This window comes from Denticeps clupeoides, chromosome 6 (assembly GCF_900700375.1).
Source record: "Denticeps clupeoides chromosome 6, fDenClu1.1, whole genome shotgun sequence".
Taxonomy (NCBI): Eukaryota; Metazoa; Chordata; class Actinopteri; order Clupeiformes; family Denticipitidae; genus Denticeps; species Denticeps clupeoides.
In genome coordinates, this window is record NC_041712.1 from 5,804,429 (window position 1) to 5,824,726 (window position 20,298).

The following is a 20,298-nucleotide window of genomic DNA, read 5'->3' on the forward strand; positions in this document are numbered from 1 at the left end:
GCCATAAGATAATGACCACTGAATGGATGAGACTGTACGGCATTGTGCGTTCTGACACTCAGAGCCAGCATTTACTTTTTTTGTAGCCTGCCACACCTCATAATGAAGGCTAGATTCAGACATGTCATAATCAATGTCATCATCCTGCAGTCGTGCAGGTACTTTAATTTGTTTCCCCCCCACACAAGCCAGTTGGAATGTACATCACTACACACCACACATCGACATTTCACAGGATAGACACAATGGTACATCAAGTTAAGTAGTGTTATTGTAAAAAAACGTACTGCTCCTGTTCCTTTCAGTTAGTGTACGTGTAAAAGACGAGCTCTACGTAAGGGCTGAAGGGGGTTGCTTGTCTTATTACAGTCTTCGTTAGTGTCTGAGGCCCTTTGGTGGGACCCAGAAACTCCCTGAATCCGGTCCTTGTGGGACCTGAAGCCTTCCATGGTCTACACACCTAGAGCGTTCATCACTTCTTCATTTTCAGGTCAGCCTCGATGGCACAGCGGCGCCCTCTAGTGCCTCCATCCTGCAGCAAAAACAGCATGCAGTGAGTTGCGGAGAGCGGTGAAATGTAAATATGTCTGTATTATGCATGTCTGAGCAGATATGTCTACATAGTTGACATAAGCAAATCATTAATGTTATGTATTTACTGTAATTTATGAGCCTTCTTTGACTGTCGTGTGTGTGTGTGGTTGGGAAGCTTTTCGTAAGTGTGCTCTGGCTCACCACTACAACAGAGCTGGAGAAGCACTGTAGAAAGGGATACTTACAAAGAGAGAGAGAAGGAAGGCAGGAGAGGCCATGGGGACAGTGTCCTGTGAGAAGGACAAACAAGTCAGAGAGAGGGCGGTTCTCACTTGCTCCAACACACACATACACATGTGCAGACAAATACACAGCGTTAATACAAATCACATGTAAGATGGGGCCTTCTGCAGGACCACGGTACTTTGCAACTTTGCCTTGTGGAGAGGCAAACACCTGTTTGTTCTCGTGGCCATTTGGTGGTGATGGTCCGTGGGGGTCCGTCTCCTGTTCTTTGCTCTTGGTAAATAATATGTGTGAAGCGCCAGCCATGTTTTTTGAGATCGCCTGCTATCTTTGTCTGCCCCAGACGGGAGACTCTGAGGGCGTGACGACAGAAACAACAAATTCTGATTGGTCTGTGACAACTTCCTGTGAGTCAAATGTATAAAGGATGTTTACGTGTGGTAGCGGGGCTCTTTTTTTTCTCAGCTTCTTTTCCATCGTAACTGGGCCTTCCAGTTCCCGAGTCTTCTCTCTACCCATTTTTCTCCTGGATCAGGTGATGTCTCTGAATCTTGGTTCAGGATGTTCTATCTTTTCCTCCTGTCTTTCATTTTGGTTTTCTCTGTCTTTCATTTTGGTTTTCCTTTTTTTACGCACAATATTCACATGTAACTGCAATAATAATATTCTGGTGGTAATAAATTAGAAACTGTTCATTCTTTTAACCTCTGTTGTGCCATGCCTCTCTCAGCCAAGTAACATCAAGTTGGAGTGGTTTTAATTCAGTGCTTTTGTGTGCAGAGAAAGTTTTACTCCATCCTCCAGTTTAACATTCATCAAAAACAAAAAAGGAGCAACATGTAAAACATGAAAAGATCGCTGTCACTGACTTCACAGATTTTTTCCTCCTCTGGACCAGGAAGACTGCACAAAAACTGCAGTCAAAATCCTTCTTCTTGCCCATTTTGCCTCCTTCCTATGCATCAACTTGGACAAACTGTTCATCTGCTGTCTAATTTATCCCACCTACAGCCAAGTGCCATTGTAATTTCCACTTCGCCTCTCATTGGTGATCATATTATGGCTGACTGGTGCGTGTGCCAATACAGCAGGAAGTCTGGCGATGTGAAGTACAATCTTAACATCTGTACAGCAGTGGAGGTGAAAGAAAAATAACCCAGAACAGGGTGGCCATGTGCTCTCTCTCATATATACACACACACACACACATACACAGAGAGAGAGGATGCATGCAGAGACCCACACAAAAGCAGGAGCAGCATGCAGACACTGAAAAAGCAGAGTTTAGCTGTCAGGAAAAGAGAAGCAGGGTAGTTGCTCTGTGTATGTGTGTGTGTGTAATCTGTACAATTGACTATTAATGACGGCTCACATACAGAATATGGCGAACGGCACAGTACAAATTACAAAATGATATTTATGACTAATAACAAATTTGCAAAAATACAAATCAGGAGTGTGAAAGTGAAGTGACTGTCATTGTGAAATACTGCAGCACAGCACACAGTGACGCATTGGGTCCTTCAGTCCTGCCTCTCCTCACTGAAACAGTATTTTCTGGTGACAGCTTTCCCTTTCAACAGGATATATTATTCAGTCACAAATTTATTTGAGGACAAACACATTGATTTGGCCTCCATGTGTCTCACATCTCAATCTTATCGAGCAACTGTGGCCGGTCAGGTCAGATCTATGGCACATTATCTCTTGGTACCACATAGTATAGAACCCTTTCAGAGGCCTTGTGGAGTCCATGCCTTGATTGGTCAGGGTTTGTGTTGGAATGATCTTGTCACTGAATTGGGCGTGCGACGCGATATCATGCCGCAGCTCAAGCACTTTCATCATATGTTTGAACGTATTATGGCCTTATGTCTGCACCCCAACAGCTTCTGGCCTGGTTGGACTGGGCAGCAAATGGCTGCTTAAATGCCGCCAATATCAGCGGTTGTTGCGTAGCCTCCGTCCATGGGCCCGTCACACCAGGGTGATGTCGTATGCAAATGAATGGGTTGCCAGTCTCATATGGGTTCCTCGAGCCACACTGCCGACAAACTGTGGTGGTTCCGTCCACCACCGCATTCCCATCAATATATTTAACAAGGAAGCCAAAATGCTCCCACACATGACATTTGAGTGGTTCTGCTACCGGTGGCCATGACTATCATTAGACAGACTGCGCACCATACATCAAAACGTTTTTTCCTGAATCTTCGGATCACATGCGTGTCGGACTGTGGAGAGGGATCAGTTCGGATCAAGGATCAACAGGGATCTGTTGCATCACTCTTTTCCACCGCAAGACTCAAGTACGTACGTTTATTGAATACTGGTGTGCTTAAACACATTTTATCACTATAATGTGTTAATTATGTTATTCAGGTTAATGGTAGTCCACTACCAACACTACTAACAAGAGCAGCTAAACCGTCCATGGAGGTTTTTGTCTGTGTGTAGTATACACTTCGCCATCGTACCTTGTCGTTGGGGTCCTGTTTGCGGTTGGTCTCCCTGCCACGCAGACTCTTGGCGCTGATGCTGGACTCGGACGTCTGCATGATCAGCTGTGTGGCCAGGAACTGCTGGATCTGCTCCAGCACATCACGCTGCATCTCCAGGGCCATGTGGAACACGTCGTGGTCCGAGCTGTTGTACATCACCGCGTTCTGGAACATGAGCATGATGTCGCGCTGGAACTCCGCTGTGGTACGGATCAGGCCCGTCTCGATGTTCTTCTTGATGGTGGACAGGTCCATGGGCCTGAGGGGAGGGAGATTTAAGAGATACTGTTCCACAACCAGTGGTCAGTAGCCAGAATGATCAGCTGTTAATTTATCATAACGTGACATTATGGAGAAATGCAGATGGTTCTACTGTATCTGAAAGAAGGCTTTCATAATCAATATCTAGATTATATCTATAATAGTTTTCAGACATAAATAAATAGCTGTAAACGAACACAAACGGTTCAATATTTATTACAATATTTATTTGCCAATAATTAGCAAAAGGATTATTACAAAAGTGATGTTTTTACTTCTGAAGAGCACGTGCTATATTTTGTTTCGTAAACTTCTGCAACTTACTTTTATACATTTTATGCAATACAATGTCCATGTGTCTGAGTATTGTGCTGACCTAGGAATGTTTGATGAGACTAAGGGAATAAACAAGTAACAGGATTCTTACACATTTTTGCAAAAGGATTTCCATGACTTTTCAATGACTAAGGCAAATCACCATATGTTCTCTGAAATGTCTGTGCAAATGTGTTCATGCTGCTGTGGAGGTGCTGCATGATGTGGTTCACTACGTAAAGCCACTAGGTATCTATGTAAAGATTCATTTTAGTTTCTCTCGCAGTCTTATGGGAACTATGTATTTCGTTATCCATTCATGTGTCAATTCAGATTTCAATTTCTATTCCACAATTTATAATTTTTTTTTCCCCGATTCCAAAACGTTTCAAGGCCTGGAATATTCCAAGACTTCTCCAGGTTTTTAATGACCGTAGGAACCCTGAAGTAAGCTGGACAGGATGAATCTGTTCCATTTGAAGAGAATAAAAAAGAAAGCAGAAAGATTCTAATTTTGCCGGTTGGCTCACCTGTGGACAATACTGTGGTATCCGGGGGCGATGTCATCAGTTACCGGCTGCAGGAACACATTAGCATACCTGCACAGAAAAGCCAAACAACATAAGGGCAGAGGTTAAGGAACCGGACTTCAAACCCAGAACCGGCAAGGTGCCACCAAGGTCCCCTTGATCAAGGTCCCCACACGCTGCCCGCCTTTTCAGTGGCTGCTCACTAAGGGTGATGATTAAATGCAAAGGACACATTTCGTTGTGGCACCGTGCATCACAATGACCTAAACAATCCCTACATAGCAAAAATGTAGAATATTAGTAGCTATTGAGAGAATGAACACTTCAAGGTGTCCTTAAATTACCATACTTAGGTACAAATGAAAGTACCTGTGATTGGCTGCTGCTCGCCACACCAACATGATAGCTTTTTTCCATATCTTCTGTGCCTGGATGGCCTCCTGATCCTCGCTGCTTATGGAGCTAAGTAAACAGTGCAGAGGTAGAACTGTCACAATAAGCATCGTGTTTCACAATTCTGATATTTTAGATGTAATCAGTGCAGTATTTTTCATATGCATAATAACGTTCAATTCTATTTAGTTCAACCCTGCATTTCCACTATGATGTAGTGGTCCTACACTACTACAGAAGCACCCACTCACAGCTCCGGGCAATTCAGAGTCGCCAATCCGCATAGCGTACAGGTCGTTGGACAGTGGGAGGAAAAATGGGAGAGCATGCAAACTCCACCTACACAAGATTCAAACTCAGGTGTGGTGTGGGGCCAGGTCACTAACAGCGACCCCTACAATGGCACTAACATCTTTAAAATTTAGTTATAGGCAGTAAAGTAAAAATACAGTGGGGTTATCATGATGTGTGAAATTCTGTCTATGCGAGTGCCTGTCTATTTGCACGCATGTGTGTGTTGTGCTGATGTTTAGGGTGACGCACGGTACTCACAACTGTGAGGACGCCGGGCTGCTGGGGATGGAGTCAGCTGTGGTGTGGAGCTGCAGGGAGGAGGAGGCGGTGTGCATGCTGTATCCATCCTCGCTTTCACTTGCCGGGGGCTCCAGCTCGGCTTCGCCCTCAGCCTCAGACAGGTACGGCTCCGCCCCCTCACCCTCCTCGTCCAGCCCACACTCCTCTGCAGCGTCCTCTTCTTGGCCCTCCTTCAGCTCCGACACGCTCCCTTCTTCACCATCACTCAGCAGCTCCTCCTCCTCCTCCTTCTCGACCTGGAGGTTAAAAAAAAGTGATCAAAGCTCCTGGCTCCCTAACAGTCAGAAAACGCACAGTGGCCACTTTATTAGAAACACCAGCTATGCAGCTATGTGTGGACTGTAGACCAGTTGTGTTAATCAGTGTTCAGCTCATCAACTGCAGAAGCCTGTGGCTGTAAACCTTTAAACTAGATGCCGCTGAGGTCCCCTTGATCAAGGTCCCCACACACTGCTCCCAGACACCGTTCAAGGCTGCCCACTGCTCACTACGGGTGATGGGTCAAACGCTGAGTATCACACATGACAAATAATCACTTTCTCTGTAATGCTGGTGTATCTGTTGTAATAACAATAATAACATATGTAATCAATCATATGTTCAGTTAATTCTTCATATTAACTTCAAATTAATGAACAAAGCAGTAAAATGGATTTTCTATGTGACATTAGCAAACCTTTCCGTTCCTGTATTAAATAAAATACTGTCTAAATATCTAACCAAATAACACCTAAAGGACAAATATAACAGCCATAACATTACAAGAATTAGAATAAAATCTATGAAATGGAGACTAACATTATATGCAAAGTGACATCTAATTAATTGAGACGAGTACTCAGTCAATTGTCAATAATGTAATAAAAGAAACATATACTTTTATAACAGAAGAAAACAAAGTTGCTTCTCTTTACATTTAAGGCTTCAGTACATTTGCACTGTTTCTACTTTTAAGTGATTGTCATTGTAAAACACAACGAAATGTGTCTCTGCTTTTACCCCATCACCCTTGGTGAGCAGTGTGTGGGTGTGGGTGCTCAGTGGCACCTCAGTGGATCTGGATTCGAACCTTCCGATTACGGGTCCGCTTCCTTACCCGCTAGGGCACCACTGCCCCCTGTACTCTACCATTTTTCATAAAACAACAACTTTGGGCCTCCAGTACCTTAGGAACCTTGCTTAATGCAGAGCCCGAATCTTCTGTCACAGGTTCTGAGGGGTGATTGGAAGAGAGGAGGATGAGATGATTAACAGATTTACCATGTGGACATTTTATAGAAGTAGTACCTGTGAGGGGAGGACTGGTCCACTCTTCAGTCTCACATTTAATAACAGGGTGTGAAGAGGCGGGGCATTCTGTCTGATCATCCTTTCTACCGGCCTGACCAATAGGATGTGAGAGAGAGGTGTGGCCTTCATGGGTGTGTGTCTGATCGCACATGACCGGCCCTGAGCACTGGGGAAATACTGGGACGCACTGGTCCTGGGAACGACACCCCTCAGCCCTCGCCTCCAGCACGTCTCTGTTAACCTCTAAAGCCTCGTGCAGACATGCAGAGCTGGGCGGGGCTCCTGACAGAATGGGCGGATCTGTCTCCCAGGGGCCTGAGAGGGCGTGGCCACTTTCCTCACAGAGAGAGAGGGCTGCCTCGACAGCCGCAGCGTCCAGAGCCTCAGCATTCTCATCCCCCTGAAAAAGACAAAGTCACAAATCATTTCTATTGACTTCAATTCTGACTCTGATTTGTGTATAATGATCAGGCAAATTAGCTATAAACTTTGGATTAATCTCAGCCTTACATTGCACTTTCCATTTAGAATAAATCATTTCACCGAAAAAGAAGAAAATGGAAAAATAGGATGACGCCGTAATAAGGTCAAGACTGTGACCTGCCTTGTCCTCTATAATGGCAATGATGTCCCCTACTGTCTCCAGGTCCAGCTCCTCGCCCATGTAGGACACCGTGACCAGGTCGTCCTCTGCCAGCTCCACTGCCTTGTGTTCGGCTGAGTCGGGATGAATCAGTACCCCACTTACAGAGGCGGTGACCACATCAACACCTAAATGCACACCACACACACACACACACACAACACACAGCAGCATTTGGCAGACACCCTTAACCAGGGCAAGTTACATTAATGCTTTGAAATTTTACATTTTGTCAGATGCTGCCCTCTGGCAGGAGATTCAGGGTCAAGAACTGATGGAATGAGGGACAGTTTTTAAGCACTCTTTTAATACATAAAATGCAAATACACATACTGGATCTGCTCTGTTTGCATCACACTACAATTCATATCAGTATGCTCCCTACCTCTCTTATTCAAATTTTTTATTTATTACTTATTTATTCTTATATTGTTGAACTACCTTTTCATTTTCTATTCTTGATTATGGCATTTTGTACTGAGGGGTGGTGAGCAGGACCACAAACTTGTTGTACTTTTATAATAAGTATGATTGTGCAATTACAATAAAGCCTTTAAAAAATGCAGCAGTCACAGCTGCATTTCGCGCAATTTTAGTAACACTGTCTGCAGCAGCTATTCCTATTACTATCTGTTACTAAAACAATGAAAAAGGACTTTTTTATTTGCGAATGCAGCCAATATATCAATCCATTTCAAAGATAGGTGAGGAACTGATCTACTGGTTCCTATCAGTTCCAGTTCCTGGTATTGAATATGGAAAAGAAAATGAACAGAGAGAGAGAGAGGGAGAGAGACCTGTGCTTAGAGACGTGGCGGGGTCCAGTGCGGGGACTGCAGAGGCAGTGGGAGCATCTGCTGTGGCCAGGGAACCCAGAGGGGAGGGGAACTGGGCAGGGCCGGCCTCCAGCAAGCGCGACAGCGTGGGAGCTCCTACACATATATACACAAGCCGAAGGTCAAGCATGTCACAAGGCTGCAGGCAAGACCGAGACCAAGGCCGAAAAAAGACTAGGGCTAGAATCGACGTCACATTACTTAGATCAACTATAGAAAAAAAGGCATTGGTGTAAAGTGTTACTCATTAATCATTACATCAAATTCATGTTATTTTTTTCAATTATATTGTCCACGTGTCTCTCATTTAAAATCTTCCGAATTTGTCAGGCCTGATGGAAATAATAATTCTCAGCAGTCCTCTCCAAGAGAGTCCTAAACTTAAGCCCACAGAGCGTGGTACAGAATAACTTGAATAGTTAACACAGGATAGGGTTTTTTTTTTATTTCATGGTATCTAAGGTGGTAGTGATCTAGCTGCTTGAAAAAAACGAAATATCTCCCCCTGAACAAGCGACTGTACTATCCGGGCACACCCTTTACCCACAATACAAAATGTATACAGTCCTGAAATGCTGTACCTGTAGCTGCCTGGGAGGCGGGTAAAGCGTGAGCTCCAGCCATGTGACCCCCAGGAACGTCCCCTTCACCCACCTGAGAGAGGAGGTCAGGAATGCGTTGGTGTCTTTCCTTGGAGGTACGCTGAGTGTGTTTTACTCACGTTTGTCTGATGTGTAAATGAATCTCACTAGTCTGGGGCTGGTGGGTAAAAGGCTTCCCTTCTTCAGCAGCTCTGAGAGGAGGGGTGATGGAGGCGGAGTGGCCTTCTGACCGAGGAGCTTCTTCTGTGGGGAGTCGTCCAGAAGAGCCCCCAAACCTGACTCAACCACTCCTGGCCCAGGACCATCAGAAAGGGGCAAAAACGCGGCACTGGCCTGTGTCTACATGTTGACCAAGAGATAAAGAATATAAAAAAAAAAAAAAACAGATCAGAAAGAACCGTGATGAAGGTGAAGATATGTGAGCATTGTAAAGATAGGTAAAGCTGGCCTAGTAGTAATCCACTAACCAAAAGACCACAAAGTCCCAGGTTCAAATAATATTGTATATTATCGAGCTTTTGAGGATTTTTTGAGTATTCTGTAGGCCTCTGATGCCTTTGCCTGTTCAGATCCTTTCGCACATGTCTAAGACACCCAGAAGTCACAACAAAGCCATTGTGAGACACTGCAGCACAGCACACAGTGACACAACAAAATGTGTCCTCTGCTTTTAACCCATCACCCTTGGTGAGCAGCGGGCAGCCATGACAGGTACCCGGGGAGCAGTGTGTGGGGACTGCTCTGCTCAGTGGCACCCTGGCGGGATTCAAACCGGCAACCTTCTGATTATAGGCCACCACTGCCCCACAAGTCCCACTAATTGGGGAAAACCCTAAGATAAGAGTATGGGGAGCTTGGGATGTCCTTGAATATTGCAGCTTTGTAAACAAATTCGCAAAGCACACTCATGAGCAGCAAGCACCTAGATGGAAACCTCCATTGGTGGCCAGCCTAACGGGGGATGGACTGATGATCTGGGACAATCCATGTTGTTTTTAAGGTGCATGCTGGTTCAGCCCACGGGACCACGACTGCTTGCTGCATCTCTCTGACTCTCCACGACACCCTGAGTGTCTCCAGGGGGACACTGCTGACTGTATGAGGGGACTCACCGATGCGCTGGGCTCGTCTGGCGTGGACAGGGGGGTGTCACTCAGAGAGAAGTCCAAGCTCGGCGAACTGGCCCCGGTGGGGGAGCGCACGGTGACGCCGCTCAGCCGCTTTGGAGCGTTCTTCACCGCCTGTCTGGCTGGAGAGGGAGAAATGAAAAGGTGGAGCGCACTGAGCTCCTCAAGACGCGGAGAAACACCACGGCCGACCTCGGCTAGCAGGTAACTCTTCTCCATCATCTCGCCTGCGCAACCATCACATCTGTACCATATGTACGTCATCCAGGGGAACGCGCCAGCCCTCTAGTGCCACCTGTGGGATTTTCTCGGTATCACAGTGGTACACTGACTCCATCTAGTCGTACTTTTTGCTGATTTTTTTTTGTAATTAAAAACTATTAAAAAAGCTCTTATTGTAAATATTCACATCTGTTGCGTACGTTTAATGTCCTGACTGCAGTACAGATGTGTCAAGTGTTGTTGTGCAGCTAATATTCATATTTGGGATATTAGCTGCTGTCTGTGCTGCTGCATCAGGGCTCATGCTGGCAAGCGACATTGAAGAAATCTTCTCGTACCCTGATAGGCTGCATCTGTGGCCTTCCTCTTCATCTCTGCCTCCTCTTCCTCCTGTTTCTTCTTCCTGTGGAAGAAAAATGTTTCATTCCAACAATGGTGTGAAAAGGAATTGTAAAACATCTGTTTAAAAGAAAAGACAGTGCTAATATCATGAAATACAGTCCTCACTGTAAAATATCCCCCCATAATTCCTCCAGTTTGGAATCCAGGTTCCCTGCTTGAATGAGCTCTGCTTCCCTCTTCAGCTTCCTGCAAGACAGACAGATTTCTGCAATGCCTGTCTGAAATCTCCCCAGCATTTTACAAATAAATAATAATTTAAAAAATCATTTCATGTCCCAGTCCAGTGCCAGCGCAGGATAAATAAAGCAGCATGAAATCAGGAGACCTGCCAGTTCTTCTCTGGGATGCATGAACCTGGGGGATGTAGACCGCTTTACCTGCATGACCCACAGAACAGGGATCTGTGGGCGATCTGTCCTGCAGCATCACTCGTAGCCTCTGCACGCCATTAAGACATGAACAAGCTGTACGTGGGTACCTGTGCTTCTCCTGGGTGTCTTTAATCAGCCTTTTCAGCTCTTCGATCCTCTCTGCCGTCAGTTTTCGCACAATCACATCTTCTATGGTCTCCACAACCTCTCCTTTCTCCCCCCGCTTCCTCCTTCAGAATTAAACAAAAAAACAAAACCCCAACAGCCCTTCTTCACTTCTCCTCCACCCATTCATTCCTAATAGTTAATAATGGACGAAGATTTTATTTTATTTGTTACTTCGGGGTCTCCGTTGTCTCCAGGAGCTCAGAATACTGCGAGGCGCAGTGCTGATGCAGGGAAGAGGGCGCAGCGATTAGGTGTCATTTCCTCCAGAACAGCACGTGCCTGTCCGTGGGCATAATGCACCTTACCTTCTGAGAGAACCAATCAGGGGGTCGTCCTGGCTCCGCGAAAGGTTTTATGGCCCGACTGACCGATACCCTGTGAACGGTTTGCAGAGCACCAACAATCGATCATACAGGCAGGAAAAGAACCGGCCACTGACGGACCTGCATGCAGTGTTCATCTGTCCGTTTTTTCTCCCGGGACGTGTTGCGCCGTGCACCTTACCAGTTCTGGTCCCCGCTCTTCATGACGGAGGAGGCCAGGCACAGCTTCTCACTGACTGACCAGGGCTCGGTCGGACCCAGGGACAGCAGCTTGTGTTCTGCAGAATCAGGGGACACACTGAGAGCTGGTGCTGTTCGGGAAGCCCTGGGCATCAGAGGCGGATAATAGGCTGCTGGCCAGAACATTTCCCACGTTCCCACGTTCCCATCATATGTGCACGAGCCGGGAATATCGCACTGCGAGTTGCAGCGTGTCTTATGCACGAGACCCGCAGTTTGCGGGACGGAAATATGCACGGAAATACGAAGGCATCGCCCGTTCCACTGATATTTCATCCCCACACGCCGGAAACGTCGTTCTTCAGCGCGTGACGATGCACAGGCGCCCGTCCGCCACGCAGATGTGGGGTGCACGCCATTTCCACGCATCTACAGCATGCAGATGTAAATTATATACTTACTTCCAACCCCGCTCGCCATTTTGTCATGATTGAACCTGCCCACTTATGCCGAGACGTCGTCGATGCGGTAAAGTTGCTCTGTGGGAAATGTAGGCGCCGCGGCCTTTAATAAAAGTCATTTTGCGTGGAACTGCGGTCGTGGTAACGCGAGGCGACCGCGTCCGTGGGCGACAGTAAAAGCCAGACGGGCGGCGCGGGGAATTAGCTCAGATGGTGGAGCGCTCGCTTAGCATGCGAGAGGTAGCGGGATCGATGCCCGCATCCTCCAAACTTTTACCGAGTCTGCGTTTTAAAAGCCGCAAGCGTTCAGCAGACGTGCGTAAAAACGTCCGGATGACGCAGCATGCGAGGATCAACAGAAAAAAAAAAGTGCACATAATCAGATGACGTAGGTGTGTCGATGGCATCATCATCAGAAGTCTATCGAGGAAAACTTTCTGCAGCACCATGCCGCCATCAAATGTAGAATTTTTGATGGTATCGAAGCTGATGAGAACATGACACAGTTAAGTTTTTTTAAGTGAAGTGATTGTCACACGTGATACACAGCAGCACAGCACACGGTGCACACAGTGAAATTTGTCCTCTGCATTTAACCCATCACCCTGAGTGAGCACTGGGCAGCCATGACAGGCGCCCGGGGAGCAGTGTGTGGGGACGGTGCTTTGCTCAGTGGCACCTCAGTGGTACCTTGGCGGATCGGGATTCGAACCAGCAACCTTCTGATTACGGGGCAGCTTCCTTAACTGCAAGGCCACCACTGCCCCGGCCACCACTGCCACGAGGCAGAATTACGCAATCGTTCTTTTATTTTCTGTCTTATTTCATCTGTTACGGTCCACATAAAGTGGTTCGAGCAAGGAAGCTCGGGCTGGCAGAACACACAGTGTACAGGGCTGCGCACATGCAGATGCTGACCCACGAGCAAAAGTTGTAAACATTAACAATGAACTGGACTGGACTCCCACCTCTGATGCCCCCTACAGGAAGGGGCAGGCTTTTATGACAGGTGGAGAATGGTGGACAGCATCTCCCACCCCATGCAGGAGACACTGGCTGCACCGGAGCTCCTGCAGCGGCAGGCTGCTGCGCCCACGATGTGGGACGGAGAGGCTCAGAAGGTCTCCTGGCAGCCGCTGTCAGGCCAAAAAACGCACATTCTGTACATATGTACAATTTTGATGGACATACTGAACTCACATCCACTGTTTTTTTCTAGGACTATTTATTTGCACATTGGACTTTTTATATTATAAATAATATAACAGCAGATCAACGTAATATAATGTATAATAGCATATATAATTGACATATTGTCTATGCTATTTTTTATTTTTTTGCTTCCTGTCGTGACAATATACATTTCACACTTGTGGCTCTAATAAAGGAAGATGATCCTTATCTTGTAAAGAATACTCCAGCCAAAAAAAAGTGCATAAAAATGGAATGGAATTGTGTACTATGGTGCAAAGTGCAAAGCAGAGCATGTGTAGACTATGTGTTAAAGAGACTAGGAGCAGTGTGCCTACAAACGGTTCTACACAGGGTCACGTTGCTAACAACATTAACAAATCGGCCCAATCCGTATTCGCAATAGTTAAGAGGTACATTTTAAACATTCTTTTTCAGAGCTTTGCGTGTCTTGTCCTGCACGTCTATGAGAACATAACACGACATATGTTCATATTTCGCGTCGTTAGTGAGGCCAGGCTTTGGTTTACTTCTCTCCGCCATTTTGAACAGAATTTCGACTCCTTCGAGTCGCCAACAAAGCCCCCCTCGTCCCGTCACTTAGGCCTGCGCGTTTCTAAATCCCAGTTCTCTAAAAGCGGCCACCGCCTTCACATGCAAATCACACGCGTGACGTGACAGCGACCGAGCGTGGGCGGTGGATGTCGGGCCACGTCGCGCGTTATTGACGTCACAGCCGAGGGTCGCACGGCGCATGCGCGGGTGTCTTCAGGGTGAGCTCGTACTCGTTCCAGCGAAAGACGTCGCCGCACCGAACCGAAGACGCTAATTTACCAAGGTACCTCCCGTCCGCGCTATTAAGCGGTGGATGTAAACGCGGCGGTATTATGTCGTCGGTGTAGTGGGGATTTGAGCGGCGAGAGTTGTAATTTTCCGCGCGTGTGAAGTGTTGGTGCGAGCGGCCGCCCATTGTGGGCCTGCTGCTGCTGCTGCTGCGAGCGTCTTTGTCTCCGTCTGCGCAGCCGCTGCTCGGGAAAATAAAACCCCACAAGTGTCGAGAGTTTAAAATGGACTCCCACTGTAATCCACGTCGCCATCCATCGCGCACTCCGCTCATCCAACTCGCTTTTCGGCAGAGTCGTCGTGTTTGAAGCGGGTCGGATGTGCGCATCGTAGCCACATGCTCCTCGGGGAAAAATGGCGGGGATGTTAAACATCTCTTAGCCCGCCTACCCGGCGTAAATAACACCCCGCAACGCGTCCGTCCGCTGTTAGTAACATCTACTAACACTGTGTTACTAACGTGGGGTTTGCGTAACGATTATAATAATTTCGTTTTGATCGAGACAACGCATCTCACCTCATTTTTAAAATTATATCCAGTTTTATATATTTACTCACGTTACAAATCTTAGTTCTTAACAAGATTTCACACCCTACACTGTTTATTTGTTGTAAGTGTGTTAGTCTTCTTTGTCTTTTTGGACTAACTATGAATATATGAATTTTCTTATTGTAATGTTTCAATAGGTGAAATCAAACCATTTCCAGCCATGGCAGATGGAGAGGGCTTCGTTGTCCGGGTTCGGGGACTGCCTTGGTCGTGCTCTGTAGACGACGTTTCCCGGTTCTTCTCGGGTAAGGGGCCGTGGAATATTTCACCCGGCCGCGATTCCTGCCGTTTCTCGCGCTCACGGAAGTTGTTTTGCGCAGCGGCCGACTGCAAGGTGGCGAACAACGGGACCGCGATCCATTTCACCTACACGAGAGAGGGCAGGCCGAGCGGAGAGGCGTTTGTGGAGCTGGAGACGGAAGACGACCTGAAGATTGCAGTGAAGAAAGACAGGGAGACGATGGGCCACAGATATGTCGAGGGTAACTTTTACTGCTTTCTGTGGTAGAATAATAAGGTTACGGTAATGCGTGCTCGTCTTTACCGCCATTTCTCCCCCCACCACACACAGTGTTCAAATCTAATAACGTTGAGATGGACTGGGTCCTCAAACACACTGGACCCAACTGCCCCGAGACGGAAGGCGACGGGCTGGTCCGCCTGCGCGGCCTCCCGTTCGGCTGCACCAAGGAAGAGATTGTTCAGTTTTTTGGAGGTACGTCCCGGTCAGGGCCCGGTCCCCTGGCAGTGCCACGTTCACTTTGTTGTTCTGCTCTTGCAGACTGTAAAGAGGGAGGGGCACTACAGATAGATGCCTTGTTCTAGTAATGTCACAGGAGAAAAAAAAATTGATTTCCGTAACACTTGTCAACTGTTCAGTGGTTTGAGGATTTTAAGGTATCTGATAAGAATAAAACTGCATTATTTGCATTTTCCCCCAAGGTGTTAATCCCTTCCATTTATCAAACATTGTAAAGGTGAAAGCAATGAGGTACATGTATTGAGGTGTCTTCAGTGTCTTTAACCTGTGTGTTTTTCTTTTAATTTATTTTGTTCATATATGTGTTCATAAGAAGTTAACAAGCAAAGACAACTGTGAATGGGCATGTGATTTAATATGTCCCCCGCTGGGGTTATCTGTCCTTGGGTTGAAGGGTTGGAAATCGTGCCAAATGGGATAACATTGCCGGTGGACTTCCAGGGGAGGAGTACGGGGGAGGCCTTCGTGCAGTTTGCTTCACAGGATATAGCTGAAAAGGCTCTAAAGAAACACAAGGAAAGAATAGGGCACAGGTGGGGATGGATGGTTGGCTGGTTAAGCTGCTTTTCTTATGGAATTCAACTGTTCCGACAAACGTCTCATTGTGGTAACCAACACATTACATGAACACACACACAGCTCCAACACAGGACATGTACAGATGGGTTCTACACAGTACTTCTTTTGGCCTAAAAACATAAATAAAAGTGAAATGCTTTTGACCATATGGGCATAAAGTTTTATGAACCGTACCATGCCCATATAGCAGCAGAGCTGTGGTTAAATAAATAAAAACATCTGAATGTGGACTGGTACACAACAGGCATCAGGGCATCCATTTCTGGTTGTCAATCTTTTCTTCACTTCCCCCTCTCTGATGTCTCTTTGAACTTATTGAAAATGAAATTCCATGCTAGGTATTGATTTTATCATAAAAAAGTACTTTGTAGAATTTCCGAATTTGTCAATGTTAAAAGAAGCCATTTAGCTGAAATGGTTATGTTCCACAGAAGTTAGTCTTTTGGACTTTCTTGTGAGCTTGGATTGCTCAGTCACAGGTAAAGCTTTGACTTATATATATATATATTGTTTTTTGGGAGTAAAAATTGAATTTTTGGATTGCCAGAAAGTACTTCATCTCACTCTGGTAAAGTTTACAATGGAAGTTACTCGAAAAAAAACAAGAGAAGACGCCCCTTCTGCTAAATCAACACCTAGTACTCCAAACCATTAAGATAGTTCCATATTGTTTTGTTGAATGCTCCTGAAAGTGTGTGGCTTTATTCCTCATGTGAAATGTTGTGACCTTTGCCCTAAAGCTTGTCTCTGTGCTCTTAGGTATATTGAGATTTTCAAGAGTAGTCGTGCTGAAGTGCGAACACACTATGAGCCCCCGCGCAAGTCCATGGGCATGCAAAGGCCAGGGCCTTATGACCGGCCCAGCGGCGGGGGGCGTGGCTACAACGGCATGAGCCGTGGCGGCTCCTTCGACAGGATGCGGCGCGGAGGCTACGGTGGAGGTCAGCCAAGATGAACCAGATCCATTCATTTCAAACACTCCTGTGTGTTGTAGGGTTTGTGACTGGTGCTAATAGGACTCATGGGAGTTTCTTTGAAATGCGCTTAAAGGTCCCCTGACCTTTTATATCGGTCTTAGAGTTAGAATTACAGCCACTTTTACCCAGTCCCACAATGAGATTTCTCCAGGATGCTCCTTTTCGGTGTGTGTAGCTTTAAATGCTAATGAGGAGGAGAGGGGTGGGACGAGGAGAGCTTTTTATAGAAGTTGAGGGGGCATATGCGGAAATTACATCATAAACACCATTCACCAACCAGAGTCTCATGTGACTGAACTAAAAAAAAAAACACATTTGTGCTCATTTTTACAGCCAGTCACAGAGCAACTGCAATGCTTCGCATGTTTGGAAGCCATGATGGTTGGTGGAGATAATGTTTTAGGGGAGGGGGAAAAAGCATGAGAGGGGAGGTAACCTTTCCCCTTAAGAGAGACATAAGGGGACAAATTCCAGATCCGACTGAGTTGAGCAGAATGGCCAAAGCACTCTTTACACCCATCAACGTTGCATTAATGTTACATCATCTCACAAAGTGACAATTGCATGTAGAAGGTCTTTAAGCCAACAGTGGGAAGAGAGGCATTGACACAGATGTATGTATTTATCACATCTCTTGTGTCTTCAGGTGTGTCAGATGGACGTTACAGTGACAGTGGCTCGAACTTCCAGAGTACGACTGGTCACTGTGTCCACATGAGGGGGCTGCCCTACCGAGCCACAGAGACAGACATCTACAACGTGAGTTTTATGTTTATATTTTCGTGGACTTTAATTTACCACACACGTCAGTATGCATCAGTACTTTTTCCATTTTGCAGTTCTTCTCTCCCCTGAACCCTGTACGAGTGCACATCGAGGTTGGGCCAGACGGCCGGGTGACCGGTGAGGCAGACGTGGAGTTTGCTACACATGAAGACGCAGTGGCTGCCATGTCTAAGGACAAAGCGAACATGCGTAAGTTCAAGCAGCCAAATTCCACGTTTCCAGCGCTCTGGGTGCATTTTTGGCTAAATGTAATGCAACCCTGTCTTACAGAGCACCGTTATGTTGAGCTGTTCCTGAACTCGACGGCAGGAGGCAACAGCGGGGGCTACGGTGGCCAGATGATGGGCGGAATGGGTAGGTGCTCTGGCATGTTGTTGCAGCGCAGCGTAGTCGGACTGGGCTACAGTGCATTTAACCGTTAACTTACCTCCAGGTAACCAGTCTTCCTACGGGCACGGCAGCCAGCAGATGAACGCTGGTTACCAGGGAGGATACAGCAGCCAGTCCAGCATGGGTGGCTACAATGACTACAGTAAGTGTCACCTCTACGCCAATGTGTGAAAGTTTTAAATTTTAAACAAACACACATTCGGATGCTACTTTTTTTTTTTTACCTTCAGAAAGTCTGAATGGAAATAGCCAATTACCTGTAGTTGCTAATTGATTCAGTCAGTTACGGAGAATGGCGTGGGGTCCTAATTTGTGAATTTCTTTCTCCTGTCAGGTAACCAGAGTGGGATGAACAGCAGTTACTACGGCAGCAGCCGAGGCTCGGTGGGCATGAACGGAAGCATGAGCATGGGAGCAGGGTGGGGCATGTGAGGGGCGACAGTGTTCCAGGCTGATTTGAAAAGGATTTTTTTTTTTTTTTTTTTTATTATACAGGAGGTTAACAGTATGTGTACTGGCCAGACACATTGAGGTTGAGACATGGCCGAGTTTTTATTTTCTGTTTCTTAATATTTTTCCACTGAAGTCAGTGTATCTCTACCTTGTTTTGGTTAAGTAAAGCTGAGACATGGGTTGTGAAATCTTGGGTTCCCCTGAATTTGAAGCCTGATTGTCCTGTCCCACTAGCCTGTGTGCTTTTGTATATATGATGATAATGGCTGCTTGTTACGACTTAAGAAGTTGTTCAGCTGTTCCTCCCATGATGTCATTTCTACTTGGATTCAATATGGATTTTTATAATGTGAGGGCATGAATACGTGTTTTTTTTTTTTTTTTTTTTCCGTTTCCTCTTTCATTGGAAAAGTGTTTTGTTTTCTTCCCTCTGGTAATTTGATGCACTAGAGAGGCATAAATATTTTAAATCTTTAATTGAAATGTTTCCTTCTCTCTCATAGTCTCCCTACTGGTTCCTTTAATGCACATAGTGAATAAACTTGTTAAAGAAAACCTTGCTTGTGCCAGTTTGGTTCTGAGGATAGTCTGTGTGCATCTCTGACTCCAATTATCAAGTAAAACTGGTTAAAACCTACATCCGTTTTCCACTATTCCCCTACAATATTCATTTCTCTGAAATAATTTATCTGGTTCGTGGAATTTTTTTTGGTAGATTGAACAAAATGCAAGAAATTATTTATGAGAAGAACAAAAAGTTAAATACATTTTAATATGATAGTTGAGAAAAAGCCATCGTATGTGGGTTTGTGCAGCTGACCTTGGCCATCCTGAAGCCCTTCCCAGCAACAGCTTACCTCTTTAGTTGTAAGGCTTCTGCCTAAAATCAGAACTTGCAGAAAAATAAATTAAATAATAAAAAAAAAAGTTAATATATCGTGATAGAAATTGGTGGGGGTGTCTGATGTATTAAGGAGTTCCAAATCTTTTCCCCTTCCTCCAGGAAAAGGTTGGATGGGAAGTGATTTGGCCACCACGCTGCCAGTCGTGCTGAAATGTTGCGCTTGATCGCTTCTTTGTTCATTTCCAGTTTGATGGGGTGGAAAGTTCATCGGGAGAACGATCTCAGCAGCGATGTGCGGAATGCTCTGCCTCAGACACAAGGTGGCGCATTATTCTAATTATTGTACGATTTGTGTCTATACACACGTGGCTGTACATTCCAATGTGTACAGGATCCGACAAAAAAAATTAAATAAAACCAACAGACCCAAACCTGCCGGTCAGCATCTGCGGTTGAGTTAATGGCGGCGTATTTATTCATAACGGTGGTAAAAAAATGTATTTTATTTTTTTTACCGGAACTACCTGTTCGCTCCACTGAGAGGTGCGGCTCGGCACTATAAAAACCCCGCAGTCCGCGCTCGCCACTCGCATTAGCGCTTCGACTGCGCGCCACCCCGGTCCACGCAGCGTTGCTCCGCTCCGCTCGGGATATTCCGACGTCTGCGTTAAAGGATAAGTTCGTGCCCGCTGACGAGCACCGACATGAAGTCGATGGGGATTTTCGTGCTTTTCGTCCACGTTGTCGGTGAGTTTGTCACTTTTTTTTAAACTCGTTTAAGGTTCCCCCCAAGAGTCTATTACCGCATGCCGTTTCATGTACAATTATTTGCTAGTTGTAAATTAACGCATTTCATTAACATGCCTAACGCAACTTAATCACTTTTTTTTTTTGTTTAAGCAAATTATGAAAATGTAGATGTTGTA

At 46.0% G+C, this 20,298-nt stretch overlaps 3 protein-coding genes across 9 annotated transcripts in view; 2 read left to right on the forward strand and 1 right to left on the reverse strand.

Moving 5' to 3' along the window:
- Positions 1-124: 124 nt before the first annotated feature.
- brd8a (bromodomain containing 8a) lies at positions 125-12,367 on the reverse strand. 6 transcript variants are annotated; one of them, XM_028983103.1, is made up of 20 exons: positions 12,000-12,365; positions 11,540-11,636; positions 11,341-11,410; positions 11,207-11,256; positions 10,975-11,097; positions 10,602-10,682; positions 10,433-10,497; positions 9,858-9,994; positions 8,893-9,084; positions 8,725-8,797; positions 8,105-8,239; positions 7,269-7,435; positions 6,662-7,064; positions 6,540-6,586; positions 5,333-5,610; positions 4,757-4,849; positions 4,388-4,456; positions 3,258-3,540; positions 780-824; positions 125-532 (listed from the first exon to the last, which is right to left on the reverse strand). In XM_028983103.1, the coding sequence occupies exons 1-20, from the start codon at positions 12,016-12,018 to the stop codon at positions 473-475; spliced, it is 2,487 nt and encodes an 828-aa protein (XP_028838936.1). In that variant the 5' UTR covers positions 12,019-12,365; the 3' UTR covers positions 125-472. The 6 variants fall into 6 exon arrangements, with proteins under 6 accessions (XP_028838936.1, XP_028838937.1, XP_028838939.1 ...); XM_028983104.1 differs by lacking the exon at positions 780-824 and having other exon boundaries at positions 12,000-12,366; XM_028983106.1 differs by having other exon boundaries at positions 9,858-9,990; positions 10,975-11,256; positions 11,341-11,636; positions 12,000-12,367.
- A 1,551-nt stretch (positions 12,368-13,918) lies between these two features.
- hnrnph1l (heterogeneous nuclear ribonucleoprotein H1, like) lies at positions 13,919-19,083 on the forward strand. Of its 2 annotated transcripts, none has more exons than XM_028982963.1 (11): positions 13,919-14,028; positions 14,721-14,828; positions 14,904-15,065; positions 15,155-15,298; positions 15,738-15,876; positions 16,682-16,863; positions 17,546-17,658; positions 17,739-17,874; positions 17,956-18,039; positions 18,119-18,217; positions 18,406-19,083. In XM_028982963.1, exons 2-11 carry the CDS (start codon positions 14,744-14,746, stop codon positions 18,411-18,413), a joined length of 1,152 nt encoding a protein of 383 aa, XP_028838796.1. In that variant the 5' UTR covers positions 13,919-14,028; positions 14,721-14,743; the 3' UTR covers positions 18,414-19,083. The 2 variants fall into 2 exon arrangements, with proteins under 2 accessions (XP_028838796.1, XP_028838794.1); XM_028982961.1 differs by having other exon boundaries at positions 18,410-19,083.
- An 863-nt stretch (positions 19,084-19,946) lies between these two features.
- The window catches only part of hbegfb (heparin-binding EGF-like growth factor b), a 1,997-nt gene continuing 1,645 nt past the window's right edge, over positions 19,947-20,298 (forward strand). Inside the window, exon 1 of the mRNA XM_028984412.1 lies at positions 19,947-20,119. Coding sequence (XP_028840245.1) covers positions 20,077-20,119 — 43 coding nt within the window. The 5' untranslated portion in view covers positions 19,947-20,076. The remainder of the gene's footprint in view (positions 20,120-20,298) is intronic.